This window comes from Hypanus sabinus, chromosome 3 (assembly GCF_030144855.1).
Source record: "Hypanus sabinus isolate sHypSab1 chromosome 3, sHypSab1.hap1, whole genome shotgun sequence".
Taxonomy (NCBI): Eukaryota; Metazoa; Chordata; class Chondrichthyes; order Myliobatiformes; family Dasyatidae; genus Hypanus; species Hypanus sabinus.
In genome coordinates this window covers 36,783,158-36,799,502 of record NC_082708.1, presented here as the reverse complement: position 1 = coordinate 36,799,502, position 16,345 = coordinate 36,783,158, and the positions used below count along the sequence as shown (strand labels likewise).

The 16,345-nt window shown below is 40.1% G+C and overlaps 1 protein-coding gene across 5 annotated transcripts in view; it reads right to left on the bottom strand.

Annotated features, from left to right (window-relative positions):
• Positions 1–16,345, bottom strand: part of LOC132391196 (stAR-related lipid transfer protein 13-like) — a 414,973-nt gene that overhangs the window by 224,763 nt on the left and 173,865 nt on the right. For all 5 annotated transcript variants that reach the window (XM_059964081.1, XM_059964085.1, XM_059964080.1 and 2 more), the window contains one exon: positions 8,614–8,647. In XM_059964081.1, the coding sequence (XP_059820064.1) occupies positions 8,614–8,647 (34 nt within the window). The remainder of the gene's footprint in view (positions 1–8,613; positions 8,648–16,345) is intronic.

Sequence of the window (16,345 nt, the reverse complement as noted above, 5' to 3'; positions counted from 1 at the left end):
TTGAAGTACATATATGTCGCAATATACAACCCTGAGGTTCATTTTCCTGTGGGCATACACAGTAAAACCAAGAAACAAAATGGAATCAGTGTAAGACCGCACCCAACAGGATGGACAAACATCAATGTGCAATAGACAACAGACGGTGCAAATACAAAAGTAAAAAAAGAAATAATAATAATAATAAAACATGAATAAACAATAAATATTGAGAACATGAGATAAAAAGTCCTTGAAAGTGAGTCTATCGGTTGTGGGAACAATTCAGTGATGGAGAGTAGAGTTATGCCCTCTGGCTCAACAGCCTAATGGTTGAAGGGAAATAACTGTTCCTGAACCTGGTTGTGTGGGGCCTGAGGCTCCTGTATCTTGGAGAACATCCTTCAGGAGGATGAACCCACGAAAAGCATCTGGTCCAGATAGGGTACCTGGTTGAGTGCTAAGGACCTGTGGTGATCAACAGGTTGGATTGTTCACTGATATGCTTTACCTCTGAGGTACCCACCTGCTTCAAGCAGGCTTAAATTATACCAATGCCTATGGAGATTGTGGTAACCTGCCTCAATGACTATCATCCAGTCGCACTTACACCCACAGTGATCAAGTATTTTGAGAGGTTGGTAAAGAAACATATTAACTCTTGCCTGATAAGCAACATAGATCCACTCCAATTTGCCTACCAGCACAACTATTCCACAGTGGAAGCCATTTCATTAGCTCCTCACTCAACCCTGGAAATTTCCGGATAGCAAAGATGCATAAGTCAGGATGCTCTTTGTTGACTACAGTTCAGCATTCAGTACTACCATCCCCTCAAAACTAATCAGTAAGCTTCAAGGCCTTGACCTCAATGCGTCCTTGTGTAAATTGATTCTCAATTTCCTCACTTGCAAACCCCAGTCAGTCCGGATTGGTAATAACATTTCCTACACAATCTCCATCAGCACAGGTGCAAAACAAGGTTGTGTTCTTAGCCCCTGCTCTACACACTTCACACTTATGACTGTGGAACTAAGCACAGCCACAATACCATAGTTAAGTTTGCTGATGACCTCACTGCTTGGCCGAATCAAAGATGCTGATGAATAGCATATAAGAGGAAGATTAAAAATCTGGCAGAGTGGTGGTACAACTGCAACATCTTACTCAATGTCAGCACAACCAAGGAGATAATAATTGACTTCAGGAGAAGGAAGCTGAGATTTGAGCCATTTCTCATTGGGGGATTGGAGGTGGAGAGGGCCAGTAACTTTACTAGAGCGCCTGGTATGGAAACACCAATGCTTTTGAATAGAAAATCCTACCAAAATTAATGGATATGGCCCTGTCCAACACACGTAAAGCCCTCCCACTATTGAGCATGTATATGCTGTTGCAGAAAAGCAACATGCATCATCAGAGACCCCCACCACCTGGGTCGTGCCCCCTTCTTGCTGATGCCATCAGGATGAAGGTACAGGAGCCTCAGGACTCACACCATCAGGTTCAGGAACAGTTATTACCCCTCAATCATCAAGCTCTTGAATCAGAAGGAATAACTTCACTCAATTTCAGTCCCCCATCACTGAATTGTTGCCATAACCTGTGGACTCACTTTCAAAGACTCTTCATCTCATATTCTTGATATTTACTGCGTACTTATTATAATAATTATTATTATTTTTGTATTTGCTTAGTTTGTTGTCTTTTGCATGCTGCTTGTCAACCCTGTTGTGCAGACTTTCACTGATTCTATAATGGCTATTGGATTCATTGAATATGCCCAGAAGAAAATGAATCTCAGAGTTGTATATGGTAACATTCAATAAATCAACATTGATAATAAATTTATTTTGATCTTTGAACATTCCTGATGGCAGCAGCATGGAGAGGGTAAGACCTGGATGATGGGTGTCCTTGATGATGGATGCTGCTTTCATACAACAGCATTTCGAGTAGATGAGGGCTTTATCCATGATGGACTGGGCCATTTCCACTACTTTTTGTAGGATGTTCCATTCAAACTGACCCTCCTGTTTTTACCCCATACAAGCCCAATGTGGTTTGTTGGTGTTTGCATTTCAATGTTGTAAATATTGTTTCTACTGAAGTTATCTTTTCTTCAGTGTAAGTTCTTATCTGGATACCAGCAGAATTCAGTTCAGTATGTTTGAAAATTTGTTCAAACTCATTTTGTGGAATGACTGAAACAGCCAAGCCAGTGTCTGATTCCATTTTAATTAATTTGCCATTCACTCCTGGTGTAAGCCATATTGCATGTCTATTGATACTTTTCACATTATAAATACCAAGGCTACCCAGTCCTGTATCACTCTCATCATTATCAGAGTTTTCATCAACAGCATGGAGACTAATGCTCTTTATGAAACTGCAGCTTGACTTTTCATCTTTTTCTCTTCCCTGTGCAATGAATTTATTTTTGTCTGCCTGACATGCTCTTTGTATGTGACCTACTTTGTTGCGTTTTTTTTTTGCAAATTTTGCCTTTAAATTTGCAGTGGTCTAGTGTACGTAAGCCTCTGCCACAATAATAGCGCAATTTGTTCAGCCAGAAAGGTTTATGCTTAGACTTGCAATTTTGTTCACGCTCACTTTCATTCCTGACTACAAACCAATTGTGTCTTTGTCTGCAGTTTCCATTGATACAGTGATTTCAATTGCTCTATTAAATGTGAGTTGTGCTTCAGTTAGGAACTGTATTTGAATGCTTTCTTGTAAGATTCCACAAAATGTATTATTTCTCAGATAATCAAATAAATTGAAGCTGATGCATTGTGGAGCCAACAATGGTTTCAGCTCGAAACATTCCCGCATTCCATTCACAACATTAGCAAAGCTCATTTCAGCTGGTTTGGTTGGAGAAGTCAAACTTCTAAGCAATTGTATGATCTTCCATCTATTGCACTTAGCAAAACTGGAACTTGTTTCTCATTGGCTATTTGATTTGCTTCAAAATACTGTTCAATATGCTCAGCATATAAAATTCAGTTATTTCTTGTGCAATTGACATCCATATTTTTCTGATGTAGCCAGCCATTACTGCTTTTTACTTATTATTATGTGGTACTCACTGTTTATGAACTCATGAATTTTGTCCAGTTTCTGACTTCTTTTTTAACTTGACCATTTTTCACTCCTTGCGAAATAAAAAAGATGTGTTGCACCCTTTCCCAAGACGGATGTCTTGCTGCACTTCAACAGATAGGTAGTCATCTCAGGTTCATTTAGAAACTTACTCATTGCCACTGTTATGTTTTGTAACTCCAAAACTAATTGGAAGAAAAACACAGAAGACCAGGAAAAAGGCGAATTCTTTGTTTTTACTGTGGTGAGGTGTGTACATTTGACGTGGTGGTGTGATGATGTCTGCCAATCATGTACCTTTACATATAACCTAGAATGAATTATGTAAACAACAAAGAATGCTTAATCAAACAATATATTTACAATATTACTCAAAAGACTGAAATATTAGATACACAACAGTCCACCTGGGTACCAATGTAGTTGACTGGTTCCTGAATTCATGCCATAATCTGCTGAAGGTTTATCCTTGATACCCTCCTTTCCCTCCACCACAAGCTGCCTCAATGTAACATTATCACAAAATGTGGCTTTGTTTTGTTCACAAGTATCCCCGCTTATCCCATCACAGTCATAAAACTTTCTGCTACATTCCTCAGCATCACTATTGGCTAAGCAAAGCATTCACTCAGTTAAACATTTGGACTAAACTTCTACAACCCTCTGGCTAGAAAATTCAAAAAATTCACTATCCTTAGTACTAAATAAGTCCTAAATTTCCTCCTGCCTATTTTAAGATGAAAAAAATTTCTTTTTTAGTCAGGAAGACCAACATGGTGTTTCAGGATCAATTTGATCAGCCTTCCACATCTGGCCCAAGTGCGTCCAGGCAGACAGCAACTGAAGTGGGGATCCACCCAATGTCCAGTGCATATGTATACGCATTTCAACTAATACATCAATGGTTTATAAAACATTTTTACAAATTTACTTTGCTTTAGAGAAAGAAAGTTTGAATACAAATTACAAAAAAAAATCCAAAACCTTACCACAATACTAAAACTTACCTAATTCCCAGAGAAGTGAACACCTCTGGCAATGCTGGTACTGAAAAAGGGCCACCTTGGAGAGGTAGTAAACCCTAAGTTCTAAAGTTACCAGGTTGCCTTCTTTCAACTATCAAATGTCAATGTTTCTAAACAACTTAATGATTATGATTAGTTAATTGTAAACCTTTATTCAGAGCTGGAGTGACAGCTGAGTAACCTGAACTGTTTGGGAATGTTTGCACGGGAGGGCATTTGGACTGACTGGGAAGTTAGCTATTGAAGTGCTGAAATTCTTCTGAATGTCTGCCATCCACAATGGGATAAGTTAAAATAATCTGTGGCGATTTGCTTCACTCATCACTTGGTACATTAGATTCAAATTGCAGGTTTTGCCATGTGAGATGCTGGGCTGAGAAGCAGCAGGAGGTCACTGTGACTAATAACCCTCTTGGCCTATGGTGGATTGTAACTCAGCACTGTGAATTGTATCGTTATTTGGTTGCAAGTAATTTATTAGAAACTGTAAATAGGCAATGAATTCAGAATTAGATTTATTTATCTAGATTATTTAGAGATGCAACACGATAACAGGCCCTTCTGGCCCAGTGAGCCCAGGTTGCCGAAGTACACCCATGTGACCAATTAACCTATATGTCTTTGGAATGTGGGAAGAAACTGAGCATCTGGTGGAATCCCCACACAGTCATGGGATGAATGGAGACATTCCTTACAGACAACAGTGGAATTGAACCTGGGGCACTGGCGCTGTAATAATGTGATGCTAACCACTATGCTACCGTGCCACAACATATTATCACTGACATACGTTGTGAAATTTGTAGTTTTGAAGCAGCAGTACAATATATAAAAGTTTACTCTAAGTTACAATTAGAAATATTTAAAAATAGATAAATGATGTAAAAAGTGACATTCAGGTATCTGATAGTTTTCCTAAAACAATGGGTGTGTGTCTTCAGAATCAGAATCACTGGTATATGCTACAGAAGCTCCTGTACCTCCTTGCTGATGGTAGTAATGAGAAAAGGGTAATATGCAAAGCTGTGTCATTTTTCTTTCACTTAATTGTGATATAGCAGATGGAACAAACAGCAGAATATTGACTATTACAACAGTAAGTTTCTTCAGTTTTGTTGTGAGTTGTTTAAAACTTGAGAGCATTGGAGATGTTATAAAATGCTTAGTTGTTTAAACAGACTCAAACCCTCAACATACTGCACTTGCTTGCTGAAAGGTTAAAATTTAAAAAAATAGTTGTGAAAAGTACTAGAGGATTTTCTTCCTCACAAATTCTATTCTATTTGATCATCTGGCATCATGTTTTTGTGTGTCCCATATTCAAACTTCAATGAAAAACTGACTAATCAAATACAAATACAAGATATTCTGCAGATACTAGAAAATTTGAACAATATACAGAAAATTCTGGAGCAGCTCAACAAGTCAGGCAGAATCTATGAGTCCTGATGAAGTCTCAGCCCAAAACATTGACTGTTTATTCCCCTCCATAACTGCTACCTAACTTGCAGAGTTCCTCCAGAATATATTCAAATACTGGGAAGGAACAATGTGAGTTCAATGTATTCTGTTATTCTCATTCCCCATCCTCTGTGTCTGAGCTTTAACACACAGAGAACATCCTGAGTTGTCCAAAGGCATCCAGCCCATCAATGAATGCTACCTGCAGTGTGTGCCATCCACAAAAAGCGCTAACAATATTTGCCCAAACTGCTGCAATAGTGCCTCCCACACCCATGTCCTGAATGCCAAGAATATCAAGGGTAGCAGGTGCACAGGAACACTTGCAGGTTTCACACCAACCTGATTTAATATTGGTTTTCATTGCTGCTGGATCTAAACTGTGGAACTTTCTGCCCGTGGCACTGGAGGAGTACTTTCTACAATACGGCTGCAGCGGGTTCACCTTTGCCTTCTTGGGGGCAATCAGGCCTTAAATGCAGGCCTTTCCAGAAGTATTAAAATAAAATAAAACAAAACTACTACTATTAAACCACTAGCCATTATTGAGGAGAAAACTGGATTTGATTATGTCAAATTTCCAGAGGTATTCACACTGTGAGGCCCACTACTCCCCATAACAATACTGAATGCTGAAAGCGTAACTGAGTTGATAGTGCCCAGCATAGCTCTGGTGTTAATTAAGAGATATGTGTTAAAAGTGCTTTTCCATTTGTATCTCATTTGACTATTTCCAGCGTTCGTACAGACACAATGCCAGAGAAAAATCCTGGAGAAATTCGCCAGGATGACTGCCAGCAGCCAGTAGTGGGATTGGAGAAGTAGCCTGATAAAAGTAGTTATAGGAGTTCCTAGAGTGTACAATGCTATATGAAGACTGAGACAGGAGATAACTTCATCGATACTAGGCATAAGGATACCTTGAACATGCACAAGGTTCCTTTATGTTTATGGTATTTAAGTTTTGTGTTCATTTTGGGCAGGCGGGGCTTGTTAGCTGTGGTTGGCAGCTCATCTAGAAGAAGGAAAACTCTGATCTCAAACCTCCGCTGTCTTACAGCTATATCCACTCATGGAGAAGGCTTCGGGAGTAAACTCCAAGGGAAAAATTCAGAGCTGCAGCCCCTAAGGCAGTCTCTCATTGAGTTCAATGTTGACTGGCAACTCTTACAATGTGGCTGGTTCCAAACTGTATCGGTCTCTGCCGTTCCTTTGGGTTCATCAGATGCGTGGAGAAGAGGAGCTTGCTACTTGGGCAACAGCTTGTTCTCCATATTGCACTGCCCAGGGTTGAGTATCTAGGACGCAATATCCATGGTGAACTCTGACTGACAGTGGCCTCATTAAGGTGAGATTGAGTAAATGAAACTCCAGCCCTTTAGGGCATTGATTGTAAGTATTGCACACTCCCAGGAATGGCGTAGCCCATTGGGTGCAGAAATGCCTCTACTCCAATCAACCCCTGAAAATCAAACTATCTGTGTTAGTATGAGACTTCTATTTTCAATCTTTTACAGTATTCCTATGGCCTTTCTGAATGAAATTGTCAATTAACTTATCACCATGGGTCCAAAACACAGTGCAATAACTGAGTTGGTCTGAAAGGGAAGAAATAGATTGAGAGAACCGAAATTCCTTTCATATAACATTGCTTTGCAAGCAGACAGGGAATCTAATCTGCTTAATCAGTCTAAGCTCGAGTTTAAATCTGAATCTTAAAGTGTTCGTTCACTCTTGTGCAGAATCAATCATATCTGTTTCTCAAGATCATGATCATGATCAGATTGTCCACAACAACCTCTTTACTGAAACATGACTTATTAATTCCCATAATAGAAATGAATCATACAGTATAATTCACTGCTGAATTTCTTCAAGCGGAAATAGGGTGCCACTGCTCAAACTTGAAAGTTAGAAAAATATATTTTTTATAATATACACACAAAATATATTGCAAATGCCGGAGGTTGAACTTATGTAAAGCTCATAATGGTTAAGAGATTGCCTACATTGGACAACTAAATAAAATAAGACTGCTTGCCTGCATAGGTCAATCTATCCAAAGCCAGAAATACTATACATGGAATTACCAGCAGCACATGTCATCACCTCTGGCACTTTGCTCCTCCAGCTAGGGAGCAAATTTACCTTTAAGTGTGTTGATCTGTTCCTTTGGCAGCAATGCCATTGTTACGTTTCAGCCCTGCCTCTGAAGGCAGTGATTTTAGATAAATGGAGTGCAAATAAGTGTAAAGCAGCTAAGTTTTGTGTAGTCAATAATGTTACCAAATACAACAGGCAAGTTAAACTACTGGATGTACTTTGTTCTCTTCCTATTAATGTATTTACTATGTGAGATCATAAGGTAAACATACAACACAGAATCTGTGCAAAAGGTCCCTGAAAGCTGTTCTGCATATGTAGTACCAGGATATATATACTGAAGGAGCACAGGAAACACTGAAATAATTTTTGTCTTCCAAAAGCAAACGAAAAAAAAAAATCCACCAGTTTAACTCGGTTAAAATGGCACAAAAAAAAATCCTGTCCTGATTCTGTCAGGCTGGAAATTATTCTAGACTTTGGATCATTTAAAACACAGAAGTATTTTCTATAAATTGCAGTATTCATTCTGTAAATTAGGACCATGCCAGTACCTTCTTTTATGAACTATGAAGTGTCAAAGTAAGACACTTCTATCTTAAAAATAAACAAATAAATTCAATGTGCTGCAATTCAACAATTAATTACAATCATTTCCACCAAAATGGCAACTTAGGTAAACATGAAAAAGAAAGCCAAACCTAGAATTGTCTAGAGCCTTATAGTCTTTATAACCATAGTCTAACAGAAAACAACATTTCTGCTTTTGAAGTCTTTACAACTGAGTAGAAAATTGGTACAATGAATTGTCTCAATACCACCCAGCACAAACCTGCAGTGAAATGGCTGCACTTTTATTGTCACATGCAAAATCCATTAAATATTATTGTATCTAAGGAAATGTGCTCAGACTGTGAGGCTCAAAAGAAATCAAACTCACCAGCTGTCTCCTGGCTCAACTTCAGTGGCAGCGCCTAAGAAAAGAGAGAGAAAAAAGAGAACTTTCAATTTAACCCAACAATGGCCCAGATGAGCTTGAAAGCTAATGCAGCTGAGTACAGACCTGATGTCTAGAACTGTCCAGGCAAAGAATTAAACCATGAGACAAACACTGGATAAAAAATCAGTGATAAACATGTTACTAACCAAATCCAAGATGGCCGAGACAGAATGTTAAGTGTATGAACACGTGGCTGAGGAACTGGTGTAGGGGGCAAGGTTTCAGATTTCAGGATCATTGGGACCTCTTCTGGGACAGGTGGGACCTGCACAAGAGAGACGGGTTACACCTGAACTACAGGGGGACCAATATCCTTGCAGAGAGGTTTGCTAGTGCTATTGGGGAGGGCTTCAACTAGATTTGCAGGGGACGGGAACCAGAGTGCCAGAGCAGATAGTGGAGCGGGGGTGAAAATAAATGTTAAAAGTTCATGCAAAGTCAGAAATAGATGGGTTGTGTGTGGTGGTAATAATCTTCTGAGGTGTGTCTATTTCAATGCGAGGAGTATTGTGGGAAAGGCAGACGAGCTGAGGGCATGGATTGACACATGGAATTATGACATTATAGCCATTAGTGAAACTTGGCTACAGGAGGGGCAGGACTGGCAGCTTAATGCTCCAGGTTTCCGATGTTTCAGATGTGATAGAGGCAGAGGGATGAAGGGTGGAGGTGGCATTGCTAGTCAGGAAAAATGTTACAGCAGTGTTCAGGCAGGACAGATTAGAGGGCTTGTCTGCCAAGGCCATATGGGTGGAGCTGAGAAACAGGAAAGGTATGACTACATTAATGGGGTTGTATTGTAGACCACCCAATAGTCAGCGAGAATTGGAGGAGAAAATCTGCAGAGAGATAGCAGACAACTGTAGGAAACATAAAGTTGTGATAGTAGGGGATTTTAATTTTCCACATATTGATTGGGACTCCCATACTGCTAAAGGTCTAGACGGGTTAGAGTTTGTAAAATGTGTTCAGGAAAGTTTTCTAAATCAATATATAGAGGTGCCAACTAGAGACGATGCAATATTAGATCTCCTATTAGGAAACGAGTTAGGACAGGTGACGGAACTGTGTGTAGGGGAACACTTTGTGTCTAGTGATCATAACACCATTAGTTTCAACTTGGTCATGGATCAAGATAGATCTGGTCCTCGGGTTGAGGTACAAAACTGGAAAAAGGCCAAATTTGAAGGAATGAGAAAGGATCTAAAAAGCGTGGATTTGGACAGGTTGTTCTCTGGCAAGGATGTGGTAAGTTGGAGGCCTTCAAAGGAGAAATTTTGAGAGTGCAGTTTGTATGTTCCTGTCAGAATTAAAGGTGAAGTGAATAAGAATAAGGAAGGAACCTTGGTTTTTGAGGGATATTGGAAATCTGATAAAGAAGAGGAGAAAGAGATATATGACAGGCATAGGCAACGAGGAGCAAATAAGGTGCTTGAGGAGTATAAAATGTCCAACAGAATACTTAAGAAAGAAATCAGGAGGGCTAAAAGAAGACATGAGGTTGCTTTGGCAGTGAAGATGAAGGATAATCCTAAGAGCTTCTACAGGTATATTAAGAGCAAAAGGATGGTAAATGATAAAATTGGTCCTCTGGAAGATCAGAGTGGTTGGCTATGTATGGAACCAAAAGAAATGTGGGAGATCTTAAATAGGTTTTTTGTGTCTGTATTTACTAAGGAAACTCACAAGGAGTCTATGGAAATAAGGAAAACAAGTAGTGAAGTCATGGAACCTATACAGATTAAAGAGGAGGAGATGCTTGCTGTCTTGAGGCAAATCAGAACAGATAAATCCCCAGGACCTGACAGAGTATTCCCTTGGACCTTGAGGGAGACTAGTGTTGAAATTGTAGGGGCCCTGGCAGATATACTTAAAATGTCGGTATCCACGGGTCAGGTGCCAGAGGATTGGAGGATAGCTCATGTTGTTCTGTTGTTTAAAAAAGGCTCTAAAAGTAATCCGGGAAATTATAGGCCAGTAAATTTGATGTCAGTAGTAGGTAAATTATTGGAAGGAGTACCAAGAGATAGGATCTACAAGTATTTGGATAGACAGGGACTTATTAGGGAGAGTCAACATGGCTTTGTGCGTGGTAGGTCAATCTATTAGAGTTTTTCGAGGAGGTTACCAGGAAAGTGAATGAAGGGAAGGCAGTGGATGTTGTCTATATGGACTTCAGTAAGGCCTTTGACAAGGTTCCTCATGGGAGGTTAGTTAGGAAGATTCAGTCGCTAGGTATACATAGTGAGGTAGTAAATTGGATTAGACATTGGCTCAATAGGAGAAGCCAGAGAACAGTAGTGGAGGATTGCTTCTCTGAGTGGAGGCCTGTGACTAGCGGTGTGCCACAGGGATCAGTGCTGGGCCCATTGTTACTTGTTGTCTATATCAATGATCTGGATGATAATGTGGTAAATTGGATCAGCAAATTTGCTGATGATACAAAGATTAGAGGTGTAGTGGACAGTGAGGAAGGTTTTCAAAGCTTGCAGAGGGATTTGGACCAGCTGGAAAAATGGGCTGACAAATGGCAGATCGAGTTTGATGCAGACATGTGTGAGGTATTGCACCTTGGAAGGACAAACCAAGGTAGAACATAAAAGGTAAATGGTAGGACACTGAGGAGTGCAGTAGAACAGAGGGATCTGGGAATACAAATACATAATTCCCTAAAAGTGGTGTCACAGGTAGATAGAGTCGTAAAGAGAGCTTTTGGTACATTGGCCTTCATAAATCAAAGTATGGAGTATAAGAGTTGGAATGTTATGGCGAGGTTGTATAAGACATTGGTGAAGCCAAGTTTGGAGTATTATGTGCAGGTTTGGTCACCGAATTACAGGAAGGATATTAATAAGGTTGAAAGAGTGCAGAGAAGGTTTACAAGGATGTTGCCGGGACTTGAGAAACTGAATTACAGAGAAAGGTTGAATAGGTTACGACTTTATTCCCTGGGGTGTAGAAGAATGAGGGGAGATTTGATAGAGGTATATAAAATTATGATGGGTATTGATAGAGTGAATGCAAACAGGCTTTTTCCATTGAGGGTAGGGGAGAAAAAAACCAGAGGACATGGGTTAGGGGTGAAGGGGGAAAAGTTTAAAGGGAACATTAGGGGAGGGGCTTCTTCACACAGAGAGTGGTGGCACACAGAGAGTGGTGGGAGTGTGGAATGAGCTGCCAGATGAAGAGGTAAATGCGGGCACACTTTTAACATTTCGGAACGACTTGGACAGGTACATGGATGAGAGGTGTATGGAGGGATATGGTCCAGGTGCAGGTCAGTGGGACTGGGCAGAAAAATGGTTTGGCACAGCCAAGAAGGGCCAAAAGGCCTGTTTCTGTGCTGTAATGTTCTATGGTTAGCTGATCCATTCTCAAATTATTAAACATGAATAGGACTAGAAAGAAAACATTAAACACAGAAAATATTTGAGAATTAAATCCAGAGTAAGGATGCTCCAATGTTAAACAGCAATTCATACTTCTATTTGGCCCTTTAATTTGTCAATTAACACTGTTTATTTGAGTCAGTCGAATACCTGGTTAGCCCATTCAGAATATCAATTAAGGTGGAAAAAGCAGCTTAGTTTATGAATTTCAGAGACAGGCCCTTGTTTTCTTTCTTACAAGAAGTCACAAACATTATTTTTTTTAGCCACTTTACAGTAAAGACAGTTGAGATGGTTTGCAGTGAATTTCTGATGTCTTTCAAGTCTGTGGAGTACCCTTTCCAAGAGAGATCCACAACCAATGCTAAAGAGCTTCACCTACTCTTTACAATGGGCCAGATCAGCTTTATCAAGAATTGATCTCCATTATTAAAAATTACAGGGGCCACCTTGATCAGCCAATGATTGCCATGTGGTTATCAATTTGGCTGAGTGCAAAGAGTTGTATTTTGGGAAGTCAGACCAGGTTAAGAATTCCACAGTGAATGGTTGTAGCCTGGGGAGTACTGTGGAACAGAGGGATCTAAGAGTACAGTAACACTGAAAGCAGTCTTACTGCTGGTCATAATGGTGGAAACTGGATTTGGCATGCTGGCCCTCATCAATCAGGGCACTGACTATAGAAGATGGAATGTTATGCTACAATTGTATGGTTGTACAGGACCTTAGTGAAATTACACTTGGTGTATTTTGTATAGTTCTGGTTTCCCAATTATAGAATTTTATAGTTGGGAACTTAATTTCCAAGGATACTCAGTGTATCGAAAGGATAGGCAGGTAGGCAGAGGTGGTGTTGTGGCTGTGTTGGAATAAAAATGAAATCAAACCCTTAGAAAGAGGTGACACAGGTTCAGAAGATATAGAATCTTTGTGGGTAGAGTTAAGAAACTGCAAGGGTAAAAAGACCCTGATGGGAGTAGCCAGGATGTTAGCTATAAATTACAATGGGAGACAGAAAAGGCATGTCAAAAGGACAATATTACGACTGTCATGGGGGAATTCAATATGCAAGTAGATTCCGAAAATCAGATTGGCGCTGGATCCCAAGAGAAAGAATTTGTAGAATGCCTACCAGATGGCTTTTTAGATCAGCTTGTGACTGAGACCATTAGGGGATCAGCTTTTGTGCACTGGGTGATGTGTAATGGACCAGATTTGATTAGACAGCTTAAGGTAAAGGAACCCTTAGAATGCAGTGGTCATAATATGATAGAATTCACCCTGCAATTTGAAAGGGAGAAGGTAAAATCAGATATAACAGTACTATCATGGAATAAAGGGAATTACAGAGGCATGAGAGAGGAGTTGGCCAAAGTTGATTGGAAGAGATGACAGCAGAACATCAATGGCCAGAGTTTCTGTGAGCAAACTGGATCTTGCAGGACAGATACATCCCAAAGAAGAAGTATTCTAAAGGCAAGTTGATGCAACCATAGCTGACAAGGGAAGTCAAAACCAACATTAAAGCAAAAGAGGGAGCATGTATTAGAGCAAAAATTAGAGGGATGTTATAGGATTGTGAAAAAACTCAAAAACCAACAGAAGGCAACCAAAAAGCCACAAGAGGGGAAAAGATAGAATCATAGAGAAGTACAGCACAGAAACAGACCCATCAGCTCATCTAGTCCATGCTGAAACCATTTAAACTGCCTACTCCCATTAACCTGCACCGGGACCATAGCCCTCCATATCCCTTCTACCCATGTACCTGTCCAAACTTCTCTTAAACATTGAAATTGAGCTTGCACGGACTGCTTCTGTTGGCAGCCCATTCCACACTCTCATGACCCTCAGAGTGAAGAAATCTCCCTTATGTTACCCTTAAACTTCCCACCTTTCACTCTTAATCCATGACGTCTGGTTGTAGTTCCACCCAACGTCAGTGGAAAAAGCCTGCTTGCATTTACCCTATCTAATAACTTTCCCACAATGATGAAATATGAAGGTCAGCTAGCCAACAATATCAAAGAGGATACCAAAAGCTGGTTCAGATGTGTAAAGAATAAACGAGAGGTTAGAGTAGATTTTGGACCACTAGAAAGTCACACTGGAGAGCTGATGATGGAGGACAAAGAGATGGTGGATGAACTGAATAAGTATTTTGCATCATTCTTCACTGTGGAAGATAAGAAGCAGTATTTCAGAGCTCAGGAGCGTCAGGGGGCAAAAGTTAGTGTAGTTGCTATTAAAAGGGAAAAGGTGCTTGGGAACCCAAAGGGTCTGAGGATAAAGAGGTTACCTGGAACACCCCAGAGTTCTGAAAGAGGCAGCGGAAGAGATTGTGAAGGCATTAATATGATCTTTCAAGAAGCACTAGATTCTGTAATGGTTCTGTATGACTGGAAAATTGCAAATGTCACTCCATTCTTCAAGAAGGGAGGAAGGCAGAATGAAAATAAATTACAGGCTATTTTGCCTGATCTCAGTGGTTGGGAAGGTGTTGGAGCTGATTGTTAAGTATGTGGTTTCAGGGTACTTGGAGGTACATGATAAAATAGGCCAAAGTCAACATGGTTTCCCTAAGGAAAAATCTTGCCTGACAAATCTGTTAGAATTCTTTGAGGGAAAAACAAGCAGGATAGACAAAGGAGAATTGGTGGATGTTGTGTAAAAAGAGAGGGATTCAGGATAAAGGAAATTATATGCCAGTTAGCCTGACTTCAGTGGTTGGAAAGATGTTGGAATCCATTATTAAGGAAGAGGTTTCAGGGTACGTGTAGGCACATGTTAAAATAGGCCAAAGTCTTGCCTGACAAATCTTTGAGGGAATAACAGGCAGGGTAGACAAAGGAGAGCTGGTCGATGTTGCTTCTTGAATTTTCAGAAGTCCTTTGACAAGGTGCCACTCCTGAGGCTGCTTAATAAAATAAGAGCCAATGGTATTACAGAAAAGATACTAGAATGTATATTAATGGACAGGGCAGAGAGTAGAAATAAATGGAGCTTTTTCTAATTGGCTGCTGGTAACTGGTAATGTTCTGCAGGGGTCAATGTTGGGACCACTTCTTTTTACATTGTATGCCAATAATTTGGATGATGGAATTGTTGGCTTTGTGACCAAGTTTGCAGACGATACACAGTTAGGTGGAGGGGCAGGTAGTGTTGAAGAAGCAGGGAGGCTCCAGAAAGATGTGGACAGATTAATAGAATGGGCAAAAAAGTGGCAAATGGAATACAGTGTCAGGTACAGTATGGTAATGCACTTTAGTAGAAGAAATAAAAGCATAGACTATTTTCTAAACAGGGCAAGAATTCAAAAATCAAAGGTGCAAAGGGACTTGGGAGTCCTCATACATGATTCCCTTAAGATTAATTTTCTGGTTGAGTCTGTGGTGAGGAAGGCAAATGTAATGTTTGCATTCATTTTGAGAGGACTAAAATATAAAAACAAGGATGTAATGCTGATGCTTTATAAGGAAGTGGTGAGTCATCACTTGGAGTATTCTGATATTCATTTAAGAAAGGATGAGCTAACGTAGGAGAGGGTTCATGGGAGGTTCACAAGAATGCTTCCGGGAATGAAAGGCTTATTGTAAGAGGAACAATTGATGGCTATGAGCCTTTAGTCGCTGGAATTTAGAAGATTGGGGGAGAGGATCTCTTTGAAACCTATTGAATGTTGAAAGACCTACGTAGAGTGGATGTGGAGAGGATGTTTCCTGTGGTGGGGGAGTCTAGGGCCATATGACACAGACTTATAGAGGGACGTCTATTTAGAACAGAGATGGGGAGTTACTTCTTCAGCCAGAGGGTAATGCATCTTTGAAATTCATTGCTACAGGCAGCTGTGGAGGCCAGGTCATTGGATGCTTTTAAGTTGGAGGTTGGTAGATTCTTGATTAGTCTGGGTGTGAAAGGTTACAGGGAGAAGGCAGGAGAATGGGGTTGAGAAGGAAATGGATAAGCCATGATGAAATGGTGGAGAAAACTTGATGGGCTGAATGGCCTAATTCTACTCCTTCGTCTTATGGTCTCATGGACACATTAAATGGGAAAGAGTGCAGAGCATGCTGTCAGGAATCAAGGGCCTGAATTATAGAGAGATTGGGTAGGCTAGGACTTTATTCCTTGGATGTGGAAGATTGAACATTGACCTTATCAAAGTGTATAAAATTATGAGGTGTGTAGGTGCACTCTTTTTCCCAGAGAAGGGGAACTAAAAATTAAAAGACATTGCTTTAAGAAGAGAGGTTAAAGATTTAAAAATTACCTGTGAGGAAGGT